Here is a 23,716-nt window from a genome sequence, read left to right on the forward strand (position 1 = left end):
AAATGGTGGTTCTTCCCTAAAAAAAAGTCTAATATAAAAAGAAGAGGACAGCTGAAAAGAGCGTAATTGGAGTCGTCTGCTATATTTCAAGTGAACTTCCTTTTTATGCTGTGTGGATGCATTATGACTGACTTGCTCCTAAGTAGGTCTGAGTTACACAACATCACATCAGCAGCAGTGATTATAGAACAATGATTAAAGTCTTTTGATCTGGTGATGAAGATGAAGCATAGTTAGGCAATTAGACCTGCTAGTAACTGGGCTGGGACATATCAGCATTATATAATTGATGTTTCCTAGCTATACTGTTGTGGCACATACCTTTAATCCCAGCAATCAGAGGGTAGAGGCAGGTGGATCTCTGAGTTCGAGGCCAGCCTGGTCTACGGAGTGAGTTTTGGAACAGACAGGGCTACACAGAGAAACCCTATCACAAAAGAAAAAAAAAAAACAAGAAATAAAATAGTTAAAGTTTTCTTTGACCAGCTCATTCTAGTACTACCATATTTTATTGTAAAGTGAGTCTTTTTCAGTTTTCATAAAGAAAAAAATGTGTGTGTAGTTTATTTTGATATTTTTAAGTAATACACATTTGCTTTTCCTGATTAAATAATGAAACCCTGGGGCAATACAACCATGCATCATTCAGCAATCTGTTTATTAAAAGTCTGATATATCACAGGCTTGTGTACAGTACTAAGGGTAATGTGGATGTAAGAAGGAAGTCCAGCTCAATGTGTATTGCTGCCTGTGTGAAGACCACCTGAGATTCAGTTGTGTAGAAGAAATCCACTTTTCAACTCTGATTTCTTCCTGCAACTTAATGCTGGAACTGGGGCAAAAACCCTGAGGTAATCAGGCAACTAGCAGAGCACTGAGAAGAACAGGGAAAGACAAAAAGACAGACACTTTGAAGCCTGTATTGAAGCAAAGCCCCCCTTGCAAAGTAACTTAGGGGTGGGGAGCTAGAGAGATAACTCAGTGGCTAAGAGCACTGTTACTCTGGCAGAGGAGAGAACTGGAGCTTGGTTCCCAGCACTCCTATCCTGAGGCTCACAACTGCCAGTAACTCCAGCCCCAGGGGATCTGCTGCCTTCTCCTGGCCTCTGCAAGTACCCGCAGGCATGTACACAGGCAAATACACACACCTGAATAACAAAATAAAATCTTTAAAAATAATAAATCATATGCTGTATATTAAAATAGACACCAAGGGCTGGAGATGTAGCTCAGGGCTGGATTGCTTGCCAAGTACCTGTGAGGCTCTAGGTTCAGTCCCAACATCACCACCTATAATGGTCCGCTCTGTCCCTTTAAGAGACAAGCCATGCCTATTCCCTCTTACATCTGCAAAGGCAAGCTGATCTTCAGCTTCCAGTTTTAGTCTTTCCTCTTTTCCAGCTCCCTCTCGAAGAGGCAGCTTCTGTCTCTCCCTTCTCCCCACTTCTCCCCTTCCTCCCTTCTGTTTCTCTCTCTCTCCCTGCTTCTCTCTCTGCTCTCCCCTTTCCCCTTCATAACCAACTAAATAAATATCCAACCTCACTCTGCATGGCGTGCCTATCTGTCTGTCTCTTGCCCACTGTGTGGCTCACTGCCAGGGACCAGCTGCCTTCAGAGACCTGCGGCATGGTCTTGTGGTGTGCCCACCTGTCTGTCTCTCCCAGTGAGACTGGCTGCCCCATCGAGGTCTTTCACCCATGAGGCAGCTCCCTGCCTGGGACTCATGGCCCTCTGCAGCCACTGGCTGCAGCCACTGGGGGAACTGTGCCTGCCTGGGACTGGCTGCTCTCGGGATCCACTGCCCGCTGCGGCCACTAGGGGACCTGCAGCATTTTACTTCTAACATAATGCCATCATCTAAATGGCAGGCTAGTTTGCTCAGGCTGTGAACAAACACAGAGACAGTATTGTGAGCTTTGATTTAGAGTGGCTGGTATATCTAGTCACACAGCCCCGCATGAGACTTTTGGATCAAACTGACTTAAGATAAGCAGAGCATAGTAAGTGATAAATCGTAGGAAGATAGTTTTTGAAATCACACTGATTAACTTCACCAATAATCCACAAAAGGCCGATTGTCTACTCATGTCAGAATCCCCGGTACACAGTTTGTAGTCTGCTACACATTCTTATACTCAGATTGCAGAACAGTCTGTTTATACTCTCATTTCACAATACAAGTTTATCAGTGTGGATCCTTCTTTGTTATGGTTGAAAGCTGCATATTAAAGGTTACAGTACTCCACAATCAGGAGCTACACTTTATCACGCTTCCTACTGAATCCCCAGTACCCAGCACTGTGCCTATATCAACCTCTTGCGGGTCCTCTGACCCCAGCTGGCCATTGCACACTGGAGACACAGGATGGGGAGTAGCTGGGGAGCAGGATCTCCTGTTTCCTGTGGGTAGAAATGGCCAGGGAGACTGTTTCAGAGGCCAACTTGTATTGAAATGGTAGGGATAGCATATATAGCTCAAGTCATGGGGAAGGAAGGGGAAGAAAGGGGTCAAGGGAGGAAGTCCTGCAGCGGGGTGAGGGTGGGGGGTTCCAGTTTATCAGTCAGATTAGCAGACTGTCTACTGGTCACATGATTTCTGAGAAGCCAGCTCCTTGGGTTGGGGGACAAAAGCCTGACTGACTTTATCATGACACAGCCTTTAACTCTATGGGGTTAGTAGGCCCAAGCCTGATTGGGTAGGGAGCAACCCACTCTTTCCATGCTCTCTGAGAGATGCTTGGGGTATGGGCTCCATTCTACTATCCCTCATCTAACTTGGGAATGCCCAATCTTTGTCACATGTCTGCCATTCAACCTTTTTGAACACCCCTCCTCTGACTGTTTAAAAATGGCCTACCTCCCTGTAAAATGCCCCCAGCCTTCCTTATAGGTAAGATAGAAGCATGTGACTCAGGCACATGTACCGGAGAGAGACATGAGTTCTGAAGCGGACAATGCAAAAAAGCAGGTTTTCTCCAAGTCTTATTTTCCTAGCAAAGGCAGCAATGGAAGCTTCCAGCTTTATCTTCTCCTCTAGGTCAACTTTTCATTACGCTTTTGCATCATATTACCATTGTTAGTACTAACATATTTTTCTGTCCCCACCCTCATGAAAATAAGTCTTTCCACCTAGGCTGTAAGTCAGATCAAGCCCAATTGAAAAGTGTAACAACATAACAATAGGTATATTGAGCAAAACAACTCTCAGGAGGGTTCTCTGAGGCCAGAGAAGTCACATGCCCAGGCCAGGTCAGGAAAGTTTTATAGATTGTAGGCAAGGGATAATGATGTGTTTGTTCATCACAAGCTGGGTTTGTGCCCAAGGATGGTCAAAAGCTGAGCGCTTAGGTGGGGACCTGGGTGGCTGGAAGCGTCAGGGGAGGAAGTTGCAATAATCACCAAGAATGCAGAACTGGGCTTTTTGGCATGTTTTCTTAGTTTGGAGACTCTCTGAGCAGGTGGGATTTGGAACGAGACAGAGAGATTGGAATAGGGCTTTCTGGACTGTACAGGGGCAAGCTGGAGGCCCCAGCCAAACAAATACCATTAGATTCTACTCTGTTGTAATAGGGTAATACTAACATGTGTGCCACAACTTCTTTGGGTGTTGAACAACCCTTTCACAAGGGTCACCTAAGATCATCAAAAAACATAGGTATTTACATTACGATTAAAAACAGTAGCAAAATTACCATTATGAAATAACAACAAAATAATTTTACGATTTGGGGTCACCACACATGAGGAACTGTATTAAAGAGTCACAGCCTTAGGAAGGTTGAGAACCACTGCAAGAGAAGCTCCATTCCTATTCATATAAAGTAAAAACACGGGGCATTTAGGGTAAGCCGACTATTCTTCCATAAGAGGTTATTCTGGGAGCGAGGCATCTTTCATCTTGTGGCTGTGCCATCTGCACTACATGGCTTCCCAAGCGCTGATCCACTTGAACCTTACCAGAAGGCAAAGGGCACGGGGAAGCACACACTGAGGGGCTTGTGAGAAGCCTGGGAAGTGAGGCTGTCACTTTGTCCACAGTCTGTTGCCCTGAACTCAGCTGTACAGTTTCCTCCAGGTGAGATGCCATGAGCATGAGGAAGTCATAGTTAAATCGACACCATCTGTTGTCTCTCTTGCTTCCTTCTTCCCTAGGATCACCAGCAAGCACTAAGGTCAACATAAAAACCAAGTGCAAATCACAGACGGATGCGGCTCCCATCTGAATTGCTGAATTGGCTCTCCTGTGCTTGCTTTTCTTCTTCTTCTTCTTCTTCTTCTTCTTCTTCTTCTTCTTCTTCTTCTTCTCCTTCTTCTCCTTCTCCTTCTTCCTGTCCTTCTCCTCCTCCCTCTCTCTCTCCTTCCTCCCTACCCCTTCCTTCTTTTGTCTTCTCTTCTGCTTTCTGTCTCTCTCTTTCTTTCCCCCCCGCCAAGTTTTCATGTTGGAGAGGGTGTTCATATTCATTGGACATTATTTCCAAATTCTTTACTTGAAATTGCGTTTATCTCCAAACTTCCTGCATGTCAATTTGAAAGGAAAAGTACTTAGCAGGCAGCCTGGGAGCCACATGTGTTCTGGGGACGCTGGCATGGGGAAGACTCAGAGACTTCGAATCCTTGCTTGCTGACCACCCACAGACTAACGAAAGAAATGTCTTTTATTTTCCTCGCATCTCTTGGACTAGGTGCTTTGTCAGCAGCCAGAGACAACTGGGAGTATGATTCCGCTGCCAGGGACCTCCAGAGCCCAGACTTGCAGAGCAGGCTGCCCTTCCAGAAGCTGCTGGAGTGTGGCGGAAGCTCTTTGCCTCAGCCAGCTGTCCTCCACAAGCTTCTCACACAATCCCCTCATGTTGGCACCGCTACAGGCGGAAGCTATCTTGAGCTGGCCCGCACCGTGAGTACCTCTGTTCACAGAACACATCTTCTGTCTATATTCCAATAACAATATTTTAATTTTGAGCTCCAAAGGGAATATTGATTATTGCCTTTTCTTATTGCACTAAATAGTTTACCATTTCCTTGGGGCCAGTATGGTGGAGCATTCCAAAGTCGCTAGCACTAAAGGGCTTTGGAACTTTGTTCACACTGCTAACAATAATGTAGAACTCTAAAGGGTGTTTGACTAACTCTGTAGCCTGTGCAGTCTGATTTACTGAAGTCCACGATAGTTCTTATATAACAAGAACGCTCTCGCAGCACCAGAGTTTACAAAGCTATAGAATACACTTCCTTCTATTTGGACTTCATGCCTTTGAAAAGCAAAGAGAAAAAGATTCACTGAAAGTCTGCTTATGTTCTGGTTTATACCTTTGAGATTATTTCTGGGGAAACTTAGCATTAATCTATGCCCTATTTAGTTTAGCTTTATTATTTTTTTTCTTATTGGTGCTGAGGACTGAACCACAGCCTCACACATGGGCAAATGCTACTTCTGAGCTACCCAGTCACTTAAGCTCCCCTTTTCTGTTCACATGAGCCATGACAGTGACTGTCTGGGGTCAAGAACTATTGGCTTCCTTTAGTCAGAGATGGGACATGAGGGTGTATGACTGATGGCTGGCTCTTTTCAGTACCTTGCAGTTTACAGACTGAGATTGCTATCTGCATTCTGTGGGAGTTCTTCCCTCCCTTTCGGCTCCCCTCTCTCCTTCACTCCCCCTACCTGGCTTCTTGAAATTCAGGTTTGAATGGGGAAATGGCAAGTTTGCAGCCAGGACATATGATTCATGGTTTGTTTGATAAAGACTGCAGGTTTATAAACACATGTTATGACATATCTTCTATTCATATATTTTGGAGGGAGATGTTTGAAAAAGCTAACAATCATAAATCTCTAGCAATAATTAAAATGCCAAGAAAAATCACCCAAGCCCCAATGACATTCTGTAAGATTCCTGACCAGTTCTTGTCAAAACTGCTAAGCCTATTAAAACCAAGGAAAGTCTGGGAAGAAAAAAGCCTACTTACAACCATCCTAAAATGTAACACCATCCCCTTGGTGGGATCCTGGATAAGAAAAAGCCAAAGAGACCTGGGGAAATATGGGTTCTAGCTGAATGAATAGTGTTGCTTCATCAACTATGACAAGGAACATATAATAATTTAACATGTTAATAAATGAGAAATTGGTCATGGAACTCTCTATCCTGTCTTTGTAACTTTTCTGTAAGTCTGAACTGTTATCACTTAAAATGCTTTTAAATTTTAAAATATTGGCCGGGCGGTGGTGGCGCACGCCTTTAATCCCAGCACTCGGGAGGCAGAGGCAGGCGGATCTCTGTGAGTTCGAGACCAGCCTGGTCTACAAGAGCTAGTTCCAGGACAGGCTCCAAAACCACAGAGAAACCCTGTCTCGAAAAACCAAAAAAAAAAAAAAAAAATTTAAAATATTAAGAGCACCTATATTGCAATCTCTTCCTGGGTATGATTCCATCACCCAAGGCCTGTCCAATCACCCATGGTTATTGCACTGTTCCTTATTGACCACCCTTCAAGGACAACTTTGCACAGCTTGACTAGAATTATAACTATAGTACCTACTTTCTGTATGCTCAGTAGACCAGGAAATTGCCAGTAAATAAGTCTGCCACAAGTCTGGATTATATATAACCGTTATGTATGCCTGTTACATATCCTCTCCAGCAGACCGGACCTTCCTTATGCTACACCAGCTGAGCTTTGGAGCTCACCAACAATCTTTGTAGCTCAAGGATCATCCTTTACTTCTTAATCCTCCTGCTCCACCCCCTGAATTCTAAGACTGTTGGCATGGACCACCGTTTCTGGTGTATGCATTGCTGAGAATTGAACCCAGTACAGCATGTGGACTATGCAAGCACTCTGGCGATGGAGCTGCGATCACCAGCCCCTGACCCTGCTTTCTCGATAGCCAGTGCCAAAGCAGCACAGAAGCCAGGAAAAACCAGCATTACACATTGATCAATATTTGGTTGGCATCTTCTCTGAAGGGTTCAAGGTTCATGGCCCCAGATGTCCAGCAGACCCACCGTGGGAAGTTCTAGGAGCTGTCAGCTTCCTACCACTAAGTGAATCCGCGGTCCTGAGTGGAGTCCTGCTGTCCTATCTTTCCTTGGCAGACGTAGGTACAATCCCCAGGTTTCATCTGGCTGGGTCCTCTGAGTTGGGGGATCAAAGGGATTAAGGCATAGCGTTCTCATATGTCTCCATACATATTCCCTCCCTGCTGGTTACTCAAGCACTGGGTGGATGATGCTTGAGATGGCCTCGGCAGATACTAGCTAGATAACAGCTCCCTTAAACACAAGGTTTGTGTGATGCCCTTCCCACATTCCTAGAGACGTGTGAACAAATGGTTCATGCTGATAATAGATCAAAGAATGGATGCCACCAAAGGCCAACGAGTGGATTTAATGTGGGTTACTTATAGGGATATAAGTGAGGGGTTACTTATAAGAGCACAAATGATTCAAAAACAGTTTCATCACCAAAATCCCACACCAGTGTGAGTAGCAGATCACAGAAACCTACATTGCACTGTCCAGCCTGCACACAGTTCAGCGGGTTGAAAACTGTTTCTTACAGGCAGCCCCAACGGCCTGAGTCTCTTCTGGGTCACTCAGCTGATTTCTGCATCTCCCAGGCAGCTCTGCTGGTCTGAGAATGTCTTTCAGCAGTCCTAATTGTTTACATATGCTTGGGGAGAGGAGCCTAGAGAATCTGGTCAGTTTCAGGGACTTCCTGACGCTTTTGCATTACTTACTTCCTGCGATGTACTAGCTTCCTGGCTAGATAATCTTTCATCTTCTTTAGAAAATTTTGTTTGAATGACCTTTTCTTCAGGGTGGGGGGTTTTACCTCAGAGGAAACTGTTACATAACCCCAGACACGCAGCTCATTTAGCAGTAGTTAGTGTGCTTCAGCTCATAGACTTTTCTGTTTGTCTATGGCTATGAAAACCTATAAAAAATACCTGTGGTAAGTGATGGCATCTAGTCATTGAAATGCAATGAATAATTAAAAAGGGTTCAAGTTCACAAATGATTAGCAACTACACATGTGACCACATAAATAAACAAAACTGAACATGCTCACGTACGGCCTTCCTTCGTGAGAACCTGACCATAAATGCAAATATGGGCACTGAAGTCTTAGGATGGCCATGTTTTCTCACAGAGTGAAAACCAGAAAATGTTAACTATGGCTGAATTCAATTATGTGCTTAAACCCTGAGTTAGGGGATTGGGGCTCTCAATTCTCCATTCCCTTCCCATGTCCACACCATTTCTGATGTACCTTTGGAGTCCTCTTGTTACCTGAGAAATCGTAGTCATTGTGTAAACCCTGTGTTTAGGGAGGTTCATTAGAGCCAGCACTACTTCTGAGTCTCCTCACTGGGATCCGTGATCCCAGCTTGAGAAACAGACCTCGTGTGTGGCCAAAGAAAGCAAACAGCCTCTTGAAATGGCACACTCAGGCAGTCTCTTTATTTACAAAGTCGTATTAAAAGTAATTTATATTCCTTCTAAAACAAAATCTTGAACTAATAAAATTAAGTTCTGTTTAAAAACAAAACAGCTAGAAGCAAAAGCCATTGGTCAGCATCCAGCTAGGAGACAGAAAGCACATAGTAATTCACACAGGGGAGAGTTAATAGAAGCAATATTAATGAGTAACACAGTATTACCACCAGCGGGTAAAGAAAACTATAGCTAGTTCACACATAACACAGGGAAAGAGCAGCCTCACATCTCAGGCAGAGACAGTACCCAGACAAGAAACACATTTAGAAGAAGTATCTCAAATTACCCAGTGCTGATTCTACCTCTGAAGGGGTGATGGTACCCTGCAGGCAATAGAGAAGTTCCTGGTGGTTCTTCATGCCAGGGATGACAAATAGACACCAGCTCCCTAGAGTATTGGCCCAACTGGCTGGATTCCATCGGCAAGACTTGATGAACATCACAAAGAAAGTGACTTCAGAATGCCAGTGAAATTCTCTAGAAAGCCTTCTGCAATGGCAAAACACTAAATCTTTCCAGGAGTGAGCAAGCTGGATGTCCTGCCCTGTCTCTGTCTGGGAGAGCGTAGCCAGATTGGGGATTTCTGGCTTCCTTCAGTGTCCCTTAGCTTCCTCTGTTAACAGAGAAACAGTGTTTACAGAGTCCCCTCCATACAATGAAGCAGGAGAAAGAAGGGTAGATTGGAGGCAAAAGGAAGAAACCCATAACAGACATAGGTCTCCCCACATCACCCACTGAGAAGCATTTTACTTTCTAAGCCCCTGCCACCACCACCACCACCCTCTCAATATTGTTACAATGGCCATTGAGTTTCAGCAGGAAGTTTGAAGGAGACATTCAAACCAAAGCAGGTGCCAAGTACAGAACAAGATGATGCTGTAAATAAGCAGACACTTGTATGGAAGAGACAGGATGGCACATGTGATTTAGGGCACAAGTGATGAATCAGAAGAGACATATCCTCTCACACACATGTAGGAGCTGTGGCGCAGTCTGTTGACTCTGCAGCTTGGTGTTCAGCTTTAAGCTATTCTGGGGCTTTCAGGTGAACACAGGAGAGGAAGGCCACTCTGCAGTCTCCTTCACACTCTTACTATGACCAGTCTGGGTGCTGCTGGTGACCTGCAGGAGAAGTTAGTTGTGACCCGCAGGAGAAGCTGGCCAAGGACTTGGAAAAGCAGAAGGCAGAGATTTGGTAGGTCTGTAGTGTACGCCTGGTATACTAAGTTGTTAAGTGGAGGACTAGCAACAGTCCATGTAAATTGCCACTGTGCTTGGTACCTGATTTAGTGTGAATGTTTTCTCCAAAACTCATGCTGAAATTTGATCACCATGATAACCATACTAAGAGGGAGGAGCTTTAAGAGGTAACTGGGCTCCAAGGTTTACACCTTTGTGAGCAGGATCGATGTCATTATAAAGAAAGCCTAAGAATGCCAAGCATGGTAGTGTATTCCTTTAATCTCAGAGTGCAGGAAACAGGCAGGTGGATATCTAGGATTTCCAGGCCAGTTAGGTCTACGTAGCAAGCTCCGGACCAGCCAAGGCTACATTTTGAGACATTGTTTCAACAACAACAAAAAAAGGAAAATTGATGAGGATGATGATGATGCTAGTGGTGGTGATGATGGTGATGAAATGAGAGCTTGCCTACCCCTTACAAACAAAACACCCATTGTCAGATACTGGCACTTTGGTTTTGGATTTCCCAGCCTTGAAAGCTATGAGTTCCTAAGTGTCTGTTCATATAAGTTACCAAGCTTGTGATCACAGTACAAAACAGACTAAGACAGTGTCCCACCCTAACTTTCAGAAGGTGTCAAGGATGCCTTCTTCACCTCTAACTTGCTGATTTCACATGGGATATTCCTCATGTACGACCAGGCAGAGCCATACAGGAAAGAAAGCTCCAGGAAGTTGGTTTCAGCTTAGTTGAACTGACTTCATTCTGAGCCACCATGGAACGATGGTAAAACTGCCAGCAAAGCCCAAGCTCTTTTTGTAAAGCAAAGCCACACGAAACAGTGAGAGTTTGGTAGAGAGACTGCAACAAGAAAAATGCCTGTTGTCTGAAAACTTTTCTCTGAAGATCCATATGACTCAGAGAGTAATGTTAGAGCTTCTAAATATTGACACGCTGGAGCACTCTGATGCATAAAACATAAACACTTTGATTAATAGGTATACCACTGATAAATTCTTGAACAAAATATAAATTTTTTGGCACATTCTTTCAACCGTACAATCATTTTAAATGACCTTAGCTTTGGCATTTTTATTAATAATAGAACTAATTGATATAAATCAAATCTGCTCTTTAAAAGAAACCGTGCACAAGAAATGAAGTGTTCAAATGAAGCAGTTCAATGGGAAGTAACAGCCATGATTCGTCTCCTCATCTTTTCTCACTTAAATGGGCTTCACAAAATTGTTTATGTCCTTGAATCGTTTCCAACACAGGGGAATTTTCACTTCTCCTTCTGTTATTTTAACATCTTCTGATCACTAAGGAGTTGCCAACTTTAGGGCTAACATCTGGAAACCTTTGCTCCAAAGGACATACCCCAGCGTTGTGGCCACAGCACCCTCTTCTGGGCACTGTTCAGCGGCAAACAAGAAATTCCTCAGCATAGCTTCAACCAATCCTTCAGAGTTTTAGGGAATCAGGACAATACAAAATGAACAAAGAATAAATATAGAGATTTGTTTTCTTCTGAGAGCATGGCCAAGGAACAATCTAGAAGCTTCGAAAATTTTCTTTCATTTAGAAGTTTAGAAAGCTTCTAAATGGCTGTAGGATTTGCTTCCATAACGACAAAGGCATTTGGCTTTGAGCTGTCATTTATCTGACACAGCAACTAGCCATGAAGAAGTATTATCACTTTGTGTTTCCCCACCGTTTCAAATCATGGCTCAGAGCGCAGGAAAGCACAGTTGGCCTCTTTTCTTTGCAGATTAAAAAAGCTAACTTTTACCGAACTGTCCAAGCCTGTCTTCCTCCGCCTTGCACAATTAGGTTTCAATTTTGTCTACTTCCTTTTAATTTTTTCTGCATTTCTACATGTGTATGCATGTATGAACATGAACATGAACATGACAAGGCACACATATAACCTTGAGTAACTTTGGAGTCAGTTCTCTCCATCCACCATGTGAGTCCCAGGGCTTGAACTTTGGTCCTTAGGCTTGTCAGAAAGCACCTTTTTTTTTAAAGGTTACATTTTTTTTTATTAAATTTATTTATTTATTAAAGATTTCTGTCTCTTCCCCGCCACCGCCTCCCATTTCCCTCCCCCTCCCCCAATCAAGTCCCCCTCCCTCCTCAGCCCGAAGAGCAATCAGGGTTCCCTGCCCTGTGGGAAGTCCAAGGAACCCCCACCTCCATCCAGGTCTAGTAAGGTGAGCGTCCAAACTGCCTAGGCTCCTACAAAGCCAGTATGTGCAGTAGGATCAGAAACCCATTGCCATTGTTCTTGAGATCTCAGTAGTCCTCATTGTCTGCTATGTTCAGCGAGTCCAGTTTTATCCCATGCTTTTTCAGACCCAGGCCAGCAGGCCTTGGTGAATTCCCAATAGAACATCCCCATTGTCTCATTGTGTGGGTGCACCCCTTGCGGTCCTGAGTTCCTTGCTCATGCTCTCTCTCCTTCTGCTCCTGATTTGGACCTTGAGATTTCTGATGAAGAAAGTATGGAATATATACATATTAGAGTACTACTCAGCAGTAAAAAACAAGGGCTTCTTGAATTTTGCATACAAATGGATGGAAATAGAAAACACTATCCTGAGTGAGGTAAGCCAGACCCAAAAAGAGGAACATGGGATGTACTCACTCATATTTGGTTTCTAGCCATAAACATAGGACATTGGGCCTATAATTAGTGACCTTAGAGAAGCTAAATAAGGAGAACCCAAAGAAAAACATATAGGCATCCTCCTGAATATTAACCTTCATCAGGTGATGAAAGGAGACAGAGACAGAGACCCACATTGGAGCACCAGACAGAAAGCACCTTTAGAGCCATCTCATCAGCGCAAGTTTACTACTTTAGCACTTCATTTTGTACTTTTTAAACAAAAGGCATTTATATTTTCTTAACCAAGAAAACAAGGTTGTGCAGATGAAGTTATATAAATGTAAAAGCCAACAGAGGCTGAAGAGATAGCTCAGCACTTAAGAGAGCACACTGCTCTTGCAGAGGACCCAAGTTCAGTTCCCAGCACTCTTATTGAACAGCTCACATTTGCCTATAATTCTAGCTTAAGGGGATCTGACATTCTGTTCCTGCTTCAGAAGGGACTGCACACAAGTGTGTATGCGTGCACACGTGTACGTGTGTGCACACACACATACTTAAGAATAAAATAAGCAGGAAAATGGTTCAGCAGTTAAGAGCACTCATCCCAGAGGACCTGGGTTCAATTCCTAGCATCCATAGGGTGACTCACAACTGTCTATAACTCCAGTTCAAGGGGACAGACACCCTTACACAGAAATACGTGCAGGCAAAACACCCATACACATAAAATAAATAATTAAAAAGTAAAAGCATTTTCATAGCATGCTGTACTAAACAAATGAGAGACCTAGTGAGTTTTGATGTTCTGTGACTCCAACAGTCAGAAACCCTATGGAGCCTTTTCTTTTCTGCTGATAATAAAATCAACCATGCTCCAGGGGATAGCCTGACGTCTAGGAGCATATGGGCAAAACAAATTGAGCTTGGAGGGTTATTAAAAACAAAGCAGATACAAAGTTGAGAGGGAGTAGGAACTTGGGGAGTGGATCTGGGTGGAGTATGATCAAAATACATTATAGGCATATCTTAAATTCTCAAGTAATAAAAATCTTATATTTAAAAATAAACAAACGAGACCTGTGTTGTAATAATCTATCACATGCTTCTAAGTACTGATAAGTCGATCATTAGCTGAGCTTTTCTTAATCTAACATCCAGGCTTCTGTCACTTTGGAGAGCACTGTGAATCTGCATACTTCAGGGTGAGAAACACCTTTCCAATGCTTGTGATGAGGCTCTAGTTTTGCTTCAGGCATTTGATGAACTTTATGTGCTTTTTTATTTATTTTCCCTTTTCTCCCTTTTATCCACTCCACTTGTAGGATAATGAGGGCTTTTTGGTTACCATTCGTTTTTACTATTTTCTCTTTAATTTGAACCTACTACCTAGATGTTCTATAATCAAGGGCTAAACATTTTTGAAATAAAATAAATAGAACAGGGGGCAGTGCTTTCTAAGTCGTGCTTGAGCTCTAAAGAGTCATCTGATGATAGCTTGGTTTTACCTCGCTGTAGACAGAAGTTTCTGTGCCGAACAGTACCACAGCCATTCAGTCCCAAATAAACAGAGGCTTATATTAATTATAAACTGTTTGGCCTACTAGTTCAGGCTGATTATTAACTAGATATCTTACAACTTAAATTAGCCCATAATTCTTATCTATGTTTAGCCACGTGGCTTGGTACCTTTCCTCGGTGCAGCATTTTCATCTTGCGTCTTCTGCGTCTGGGTGGTGACTGTACACTCAGCCTTTTTTCTCTTTCCAGAATTTTCCTAACCTGGTCACCCTGTCTATGCTTCCTGCCTGGCTACTGGAAAATCAGCATTTTATTAAACCAATACAAGTGACAAATCTTTACAGTGTACAAGAGCATTATCCCACAGCACCTAGTGTTCACTGCTTACAAGGATACAGACTGTGAATTTGCATGTTCATGTTCATTGTATTGGTATATCATGAATGACTTGGAAATGATTGGGGTGTCAAATAGTTTGTCCTGCGGGAATTTTAAATCCTAATAATCTAGTATCTATTTGATAACCAAGTCTGCAACCTATAACTTTAACTTTTTAAATTAAGTTTAAGTATATAGTCATTGCCAGTTTCCAAAAGCAACCACATGAGAAATGAAGTTACTTATTTGGATACTTTGTGCCCATTTGTGAATGTACAGGGATGATTTACTAAGGTACATTCAGTTCTTCATTCTGGTTGAATCAGTAAAATCTTCAGGGGCACTTTTATGCTCTAAAATGCTCTACTGATCCTCTTACCATCTCTCTGCTCAGATTCATACTCTCTTATCCTTCATACCCCCAGATCTCCAGTGCCAACCCAGCCCTCTTCCTTCACGTCTGGTTCAAAGAGCCTGGCTTTCTCTTACCCAACTCCCTCTTCCTGGCCATGGCTTAGATTTATTTACAGCTTCCTGTCCTGTTGGTTTTCTCTCAAACTCCAGTAAAAATGCTCTTAGATTTAAAAGAAATACATTGCAAGCATAAATTTGACATTTTATGCTCTAACATCCTGTGAACATTCTAATACTCTGAGGGAAGAATATTAAAGTTAGTAAAAAGCATTCTTTTTTCCTTTTTACTTTTTTTGCTGTTGTTTCTTTTCTTCCTTTTGCTGAGGGGGATTTGCAAGGCCTTTCTTGGTGCATTTGTGAACACAGGATATTCTTGAAGGATTGGTGCTGTGTATTATTTGCATAAATCTAAAGTCCAGGCACTGACTATTTTTTCTGGACATGTTCTCTGTTCCTGCTTAGCCAGTTGAATTTGTTTTGGCCTTATCCCCTTTGCCATGACTCAACTTGTTTCTTCTTTGTAACAAATGAAGGAGTGACTGGGTGACAGGGTGGCCCGAGTCAGGCTGTAGAGAGAACATGGCTGTCCTCGACTGGCAACAAATGCATAGAGGGCAGCCATTCCTTGCTGTCACAGAACACCAGTGTGGCCATTTCCTGCTTCTGGGGAGCAATGACTCTTAGATATCTTGGGAGTTGGTTCTCTCCTTCCATGTGGACTGAGGGATCAAACTCAGATTGTTAGGCTTGGCAACAAGAGTCTGAGCTATCTTGCTGGCCCTCAAATGTATTCTTCCCTCAGTCCACATGTAATCTCACAAAATATGATCTTGTGGGCCAGTGATATTGTCTCAGTTAGGGTTTCTATTGCTGTAAAGAGACAACACGACTATGGGAATTTTTTTTCTTTCTTTTTTTTTTTTTTTTGATTTTCGAGACAGGGTTTCTCCGTAGCTTTTTGGTTCCTGTCCTGGAACTAGCTCTTGTAGACCAGGCTGGCCTCGAACTCACAGAGATCCGCCTGCCTCTGCCTCTCGAGTGCTGGAGTTAAAGACGTGCGCCACTGGGCTGGAGAGATGGCTCAGAGGTTAAGAGCACTGGCTGCTCTTCCAGAGGTCCTGAGTTCAATTCCCAGCAACCACATGGTGGCTCACAACCATCTGTACTGACATCTGGTGCCCTCCTCTGGCATGCGGGCAGAGGCAGAATGTTGTATACATAATAAATAAATAAATCTTTAAAAAAAAAGACGTGCGCCACTACTGCTCGGCTCTATGGGAATTTTTATAAAGGGAAACATTTAGCTGGGTCTGGCTTACAGTTCAGAGATTTAGTCCATTATTATTGCCATGGTTGGAAGCAAGGCAGCGCCATGCAGGCAGACATGATGCTACAGAAGGAACTGATCGTTTTTACATCTTAACTTACCGGCAACAGGAAATCGCCTGTCTCACTGGGGGTGGCTTGAGCATATATGAGACCTCAAAGCTCACCTCCATAGTGACACACTTCCTCCATCAAGGCCACACCTACTCCAAAAACGCCACACCTCTAAATAGTGCCACTCCTTTGGGGAGACATTTCAAACTTCCACCAATATTTTGAAAAATCGAAATTTTACAACTCTCTCTATGGCCAAGACTCAAGAGCCGATCTCCAAACCTCCCAGAATCACCAGTATTTCATCAAGGGAAGGTACTTACTAGCACCACAGGTAGGTAACGTCTACTACTACTAACCGTGTGTGTGTGTGTGTGTGTGTGTGTGTGTGTGTGAAGGAAGGAAAAATTAAATTTAATTTCATTGGCAACTCAGCTCTTCTTGCTTTTCACATTTCCTATTAATTGAAAGAAGAGCTGCCATGAGTAACCAGGAGGTGAGCTTCTATGCCATATATTCTATGTTTCCAGCAGACTGCAGAAAATGAATTTTACTTCTTTTGGCTAAACCTTGTGTTCTGAAAATGTAAGAGTGATAATATTTTCTCCATAATCATGAAGAGGATTAAACTGAGCAATGCACAGAAAGCGCTCAATATAATACTTTGTGAAAGAAAGTGCCCAATCAACAATTATGGTTGCTATTGCCGTTTTCCTATCTTATTAGGAAAAAAATCATAAAGTTTTTGAGTAGATAACAATGGAGCAACCTTTGAAGACAGAAATCAGGAAGTTACTGAAGTAAGCTGTAAAGATTTTCATAATGCCTACCAGCCAGTTTTTTTAGAGGTTGCCATTAAAAATTACACTCAATTGTTTTGTGTGTAAAATTCACTTAGAAATACTAGTCATGAAAGAAGACAATTGCCTTAGCTAATAGATAGAGTCTGAGATACATATTTTGTTGGTAAGTTGTTGTGTGTTGTTTGCACTCACTTAGAAGAAACTGGCCCTGAAAGTGCCATTGCCTCTCCCCCAACTTCAGACCCAAGCATATTTGTCTCAAAGTGTCCTCCAAGTGCCGTCGTTTGGGGACAGGCTGCACCCTCTGACTCTATGACAGGGAAGGAAGAAAATATCCAAACAGTCCAAAAGTAAGGCATTGTGTCTTTGAAGATGGCTAGGAGGTAAGCCATTTTCTAAAGAGGTCACTGTTACTTTTTTCATGACACAGAAGTGTCTACTATGAGGATGAGAATCAGGAAGTTCAGCCATGGGAGTTCAGCTGTGGAGAGAAAGCTCAATTAGGAACTCCAACTGACTGCCTCAACTTCCCTATTTGGCTTCTGCTGGATGTTGTTATTTGTTCTTTTACTTGGATGCTTCACCCCAGGGGAGCTTGCCCAAGACTCTCTCTATCAAGATCCATCTTCAGTTGAATGCCTCAGTGGGATGTCTGCTGAGGATGCTGGGCACCCAATGTGATGATGTTCTACTCTCTCTCTACTGCCCCTACCTGCCACTCACTAGTTATGCTTTTACTTTGGCCTTTATCATATACTCAATAAACTCACTCATTCGGAACTGAAAGTACAACAGCCATAGATCGTTGCCCACCTGGTTCAGAACAGGGGCATTGGGGGTGAGGGTGAGGTTCTGTCTAAGCCTGCCATTTCAATAGCAGGATTATGGGGGCCCAGATTGAACCCCTCACTGAAATTTGCTCAGGCAGTAGAAGAACCTAGACAAGGGCAGGTTTCGTGATGACCACTATCCTGGCACACATTAGTTATGAAATATAGTATTTGTTACCTTTTGCAAATTAGTGTGGGGGGAAAAAAAGAAGCGTAAAGAGTAAGGGTGCTTGTCACCAAGCCTGACAACCTGAGTTTGATATCTGAACCCATACAGTTGGAGAGAACCAACTCCTACAATTTGTCCTCCCCACACACCATGGGGCACACACTGACAATAACTAAATAAGCAAATAAGTGTTGAGGGTTTTAATTTTTAAAGTCCATTTTGAAGATCACATAGGAGTGTTAGCACCACAGTTAGTGAGGCTGTGGGCAGTCCCCAGATGCCCTTCTTCTAATGATGCTGTGTGTTAGTTTTGAAGTGGTCCTGCTGGGCAGCTCAACAGAGCATCATCTTTCCTGTCTTTGGAATGACCATCTCTGACTGAAGGACACTCAGTGTTTGAATACACACTAGAGGGCAGTGGTCCTATGTCTAGACGCCAGATAGTTCCCTGATCTCTTTGCATTTCTCTGTCTTTCATTTTGATCGGTCAGAGGAAAAGGAGTTTCCTCCACATAAAACAAATGATGCTTGTGTCTAGAGTGCAGCTTGGCAGCATCCTGGCTCTCATTGCTGTAGTGGTTTCTTCTCCATCCTTCTTCAATAACTTATCCCAGAGGATCTTTAACCATGGGAATAGTATTAGCTCTTTTTTTTTTTTTAAGCTAAAGTCTCACTATGTAATCCGGGTTAGCCTGAAACTTGATATAGAGACCAGGCTGGGCCTCCAGCTCACAGAGCTCTGTCTACCTTCACCTCCAAAGTGCTGAGATTAAAGGCATGTATCAACAACACACTGGTCATTATGGTCATCTTAATGGCATATTTTTCTTTAAAAAATATAGAGAGGCGAGAGGATGCATGCGTTCTCAGCATTGTAGTGTTTGCTATCTTTGCATTTTGGTATTGAGAATATATTTGTGGATTAAGAATGAGGGGGGAGAAAGCGAGGTCTTCTTGTGTTTCTGTGAGCTTCCGAGAGTTGGCAGACCTGTCCCTTCTCCGCGATCACCCAGGAGAGTCACGATTCTGCGCACTACTTCACTCCTGTCCTACTGTAAGTAGCAGGGGGTGCAGCTTACTGAGGCAGAACTAGCCTGTTCTGCTGCTACAGAAAAAGGCAGGGAAGGAAGGTGTGGCTAGGGACCGTTAAACTCCCAGCCCACGTGTTTACACAGAGAGAGAGAGTAGTCCCAGGACAAAGGGGTGGTATAACAGATTTCAAGAGCAAAGCAGGGAATGGCTAGGACAGCAACGGATTACTTATGAGTCAGCCTCTGCTGGACACGGGAAGCTAAACAAGGATTTCCTTTGTTTTTACTTACGTTTCATCATTGAAGGGTTTCTTTGAAAGGAATAGCCCTCTGAACTTTGATTGTGTCGGCTCCTGGGTTTGTAAAAGTTATATGTAGACTGAACTTAAAGGATTGTGACTTTTTTAATATACAGATGTTTTGATTTCTGTGTGTGTGTGTTTTATGCAAACCCATTAATGGGTTTATTTGCTGTAATTTTATGCATAGTAATAGCTAGGAGAGAAAACCTTATTTGGCCTCATCTAACCAGAGGCCTAGGTGGGAGAAAGAACATCTGGACCCTTGTAGCAACCTGTGTTCTGTGATGCAGGGATAGGTTTGCCTGCTCTATTTCTTTCTCTTTTTTTATTGATTTTTTATTGAGCTCTACATTTTTCTCTGCTCCCCTCCCTGCCTCTCCCCTTTTCTTCAAGCCTCTTCCAAGGTCCCCATGCTCCCAATTTACTTAGGAGATCTTGTCTTTTTCTACTACCCATGTAGACTAGATCTATGTATGTCTCTTTTAGGATCCTCATTGTTGTCTAGGTTCTCTGGGATTGTGATTTGTGGAGTGTTTTTTTTTTTTGTTTGTTTGTTTTTTTTCTTTCGCTTTAAAAACCACTTATGAGGGAGTACATGTGATAATTGCCTTTCTGTGTCTGGGTTACCTCACTTAAAATGATGTTTTCTAGCTCCATCCATTTGCCTGCCTGCTGTATTTCTTCCCATGTTGTTGATAGCTCATAGACACTTGTTCTATATCATATAATGTGCAAGCTAATTGAGAGCAATACAAACTATCTCACTCAATCCTCACAACCTTATACCATGAATATGTATATATAGTTGATGATCCGTGTACAGATGAGGAACTTGAGGGTTACAGAGATTACATGGGATGCGATCAACAAAGATGTGAACCCAACTTCATTAGACCCCATGGTTTGATCTTGTAGCCACTCATTTATATAACAGAGGATGCTTCAGCAATACTATGGAAGAAATCACTCTTTCTCCTGACCCACCCTACAGAACCAGTGCTGTGTCTCTCATATCCTGTATACTCCTTTATAGGAGTACAAATGATGCTCCAACTTTTCTACAGATAGCCTTGGTTCACGGCCCACAAACATACATATGGACATGTGCGTGGATGCACGTGCGCACACACACACACATACACACACACAAAATACTAACAAGATTTTCATTTTTTTCTGCTTTTGTATAAGACAGTGTTACTACAGCATAATTGAATCCCTTGGTGCTTTTATGCTGGGGCCTCCTGACACAACTGTGTAATTATTTATCCATAGATGATAGTGAGGATTAGCATTAAATGCCGGGAAAAATGTACCTGCAATTTTGATGCACTTAGAGGCATCTATCAAAGATGTATTTGGAACACAGAGGCCTCAGTCTAATTGCCAGGAATGGTAGAGGCTTTCTTAAGTAGCTTTAAAAGCTGAGAGAAAAGGGGTCTCTCAAGAGAAAGGATGGCCTCATCTTATCTTTTCAGTAGAGTTCTTTTTTTAGGCACAGAGAAATAGAGTCCTATCTCCAGACTTGTCTCCTTATCGTTTATCTTTTAGGTATAGTCTTGTGCTATGGAAAGGGAAAAGGTATTGCTTTTATTTTTGGTTGTGAGCCCACCCTTTAATGGCTGAGTCATCTCTCCATCCTGAAAAAAGTATTTCTAAGAAACAGATTTTAGCAGAAAAACAGGTGCCCCTACTATAATCCCATGAGTAACTGGTCATATTTGTTATGTGTTTGGTACATGTAGGATATTTAATCATTTCATTTAATTAATGAATGACCAGCACTTCAAACCTGTCTCTTCCTATCACTTGCTTGTTGTCACTTACTCTTCCTGAGGGAGAGAAAATGTGCTATCTTTACATGAGTTCAAGAAGTAAACATATTGGGGCTGAGGAGATGGTTCTGTTGGTAAAGCACTTGCCACATAAGTGTGACTGCTGTGGGACAATGGACTTGTACCCTGTAAAGATTTGTTACTTGTATTTTAATAAAATGCTGATTGGCCAATAGCCAGGAAGTATAGGTGGGGCAGCCAGAACAGGAGAATTCTGGGAAGAGGAAGGCTCAATTTACAGCTGTCTCAGAGGAAGCAAGATGAGAATGCCTCTCTGATAAAAAGTACCAAGCCACATGGCTAACATAGACGAGAATAATGGGCTAATTTAAGGTGTAAGAATTAGTTAATAAGAAGCCTGAGCTAACAGGCCAACCTGTTTATAATTAATGTAGATCTCTGTGTGATTCTTTCGGAAAGAATGACTGCAGGACCGGGCAGGACAGAAATCTCCGTCAACACATGAGGACCAGAGATTTATTCCCTAGGATCCATATAAAATAACTAGGCACAGTGGTGTAACCTGTCATCCCAGTGTTGGGGAGTTAGGGGCAATGAGATTCCTGGCACTTGTTGGCCAGCCAATCAAGCTAAGTCATCTAGTGTTGGAGATCAGCTTCGACAAAAATATCACTTACCAGGGTAGGGGCATGGGGATTAGAAGAGTTAGTAAAGGGTACAAAGATATGAGTGAAATAATAAGACAGAACATAGAATAGTACTGGAACGGAGTTCCAGTGAATACTGATATCCCCCATGTTTAATTTTCCATACACTTTTATACCCAAATACAACAGGGGGAAGAAGGCAAAAGACAGCTTTAACATGATACAAAGGACAGTTACTTGCTTTAGTACTGAGAGACATCAAGTCATAGCATTCTGTTGTTTGGGCAAGGAACCCACCCTAGACCAAGTATCCTGAAGGTAACTACTCCTAAGGTCAAACCTCCTATTTCAAAAAGAAGTATGCTTGAATATCCTGATCATTGGTCAGGGTGGAGTGAATCCAACTGTATGGACCATCTTAATGTCAAAAGAACCAAGTACCCATACCCTAGGTCAGGATGTGTAGCCCTGGTTTGTTGTTAACAATGCTGAACAACTTCATATCTCTGACCTTCAGACAAGGTGGAAATAGGCCCACATTTTTGGGCCTCCACAATCAATCCTGATTCAGTGAAAAAGCCTGTCTTTAAAAGTAAGATGTAATTCTGACTCCCTTATCAAAAATCAGGAGTCTATAGGTATGCAGATTAACAATTGGGTCTTCAACTCGATTCCATTGATCCACTGTTTCTATGCTGATACCATACAGTTTTTGTTACTATAGCTCTGTAGTAGAGCTTGAAATCAGGGATAGTGATATCTCCAGAAGTTCCTTTATTGAACAGGACTGTTTTGGCTATCCTGGGTTTTTTGTTTTCTGTATGAAGTTGAGCATTGCTCTTTCAAGGTAAAAAATTGTGCTGGGATTTTGATGTAGGTTGCTTTTGGTAAGATTGCCATTTTTACTATGTTAATCCTACCCTTTCATGAGAATGGGAGAACTTTCTGTCTTCTGATATCTTCAATTTCTTTCTTCAAAGGTTGAAGTGGGTTTTTTTATGCAGGTCTCTCAGTTGCTTGGTTACAGCTCCACCAAGATATTGTATGTTATTTGTCACTATTGTGAGTGTGTTGTTTCCCGATTTCTTTCTCAACCTGTTTGTCATTTGTATATAGGAGGACTACTGATTTTTTGAGCTAATCTTACATCCAACCACTTCACTGAAAGTATCTATCAACTGAAGGAGTTCCCTCGTAGAATTTTTGGGGTCACTTATTTATTCTATTCTATTATCTGCAAATAGCAACAAAGTAAGAGAATTAAAGACCAATTTCCCTCATGAGCATTGATGGAAAAATACTCAATAAAATACTCATAAATTGAATCCAAGAACACATCAAAAAGGTCATCTACCATAATCTAGTAGGCTTCATCCCAAAGATGCAGGGATGGTTCAACATATGAAAATCTATCAATGTAATACACCATCTAAACAAACTGAAAGAAAAACTACATCCCATTTCTGGGATGAAACCTTCTTAATGATGGTGGATGATTTGATGATTTTTTTTTACGTGTTCTTGGATTCAGTTTTCAAGTGTTTTATTAAATGTTTTTACATCAATGTTCATGAAGGCAATTGCTCTGTAATTCTCTTTCTTGGTTGAATCTTTGTGTCAATGGGGACTCAAGACTGAACTAACAACCAGGGAACCTGCATGGGTCTGACCTAGGCCCCCTACATATATATTCTGATTGTGTATCTTGGTCTTCTTGTGGGACCCCTAAGAGTGGGACCAGGAGCTGTCTTTGACTCTTAGGCCTGCTCTTGGGACCCTTTTCCTTCCACTAGGTTGGCTCATCCAATCTTAATTCAAGGAGAAGCACCTAATCTTATTGCAACATGGTATGCCATGTTTAGCTGATATCCCTGGGAGGGCTTCTGTATTTGTTTTCACTTTTCTGAAGGGAAATGGAGGAGGAATGGATAGGGGAGAGAAAGGTGTGAGGGCAGGAATGAGAGGAGAGGAGGGACGGTAACTACAGTCAGGATGTAATATAACCGAGATAAATAAATAAATAAATAAATAAATAAATGAATAGTAAAGAACAATTGAGGAGGATACCCAACATTGACCTCTGGCCTCCACACTAGCATGCGCACATATGCACGCACCCCCACATACACATGTACATACAACAACAG

The 23,716-nt window shown here is 42.4% G+C and overlaps 1 protein-coding gene across 1 annotated transcript in view; it reads left to right on the forward strand.

Moving 5' to 3' along the window:
- Mcc (MCC regulator of WNT signaling pathway) overlaps window positions 1-23,716 on the forward strand; it is a 369,600-nt gene that overhangs the window by 85,085 nt on the left and 260,799 nt on the right. The window contains exon 3 of the mRNA XM_041660361.1: window positions 4,683-4,894. Within this exon, the coding sequence (XP_041516295.1) occupies window positions 4,683-4,894 (212 nt within the window). The remainder of the gene's footprint in view (window positions 1-4,682; window positions 4,895-23,716) is intronic.

The sequence above is a fragment of the Microtus oregoni genome, unplaced genomic scaffold (genome assembly GCF_018167655.1).
Source record: "Microtus oregoni isolate MIOR12 unplaced genomic scaffold, Mior012 000011F_ref0000422, whole genome shotgun sequence".
NCBI classification, from domain to species: domain Eukaryota; kingdom Metazoa; phylum Chordata; class Mammalia; order Rodentia; family Cricetidae; genus Microtus; species Microtus oregoni.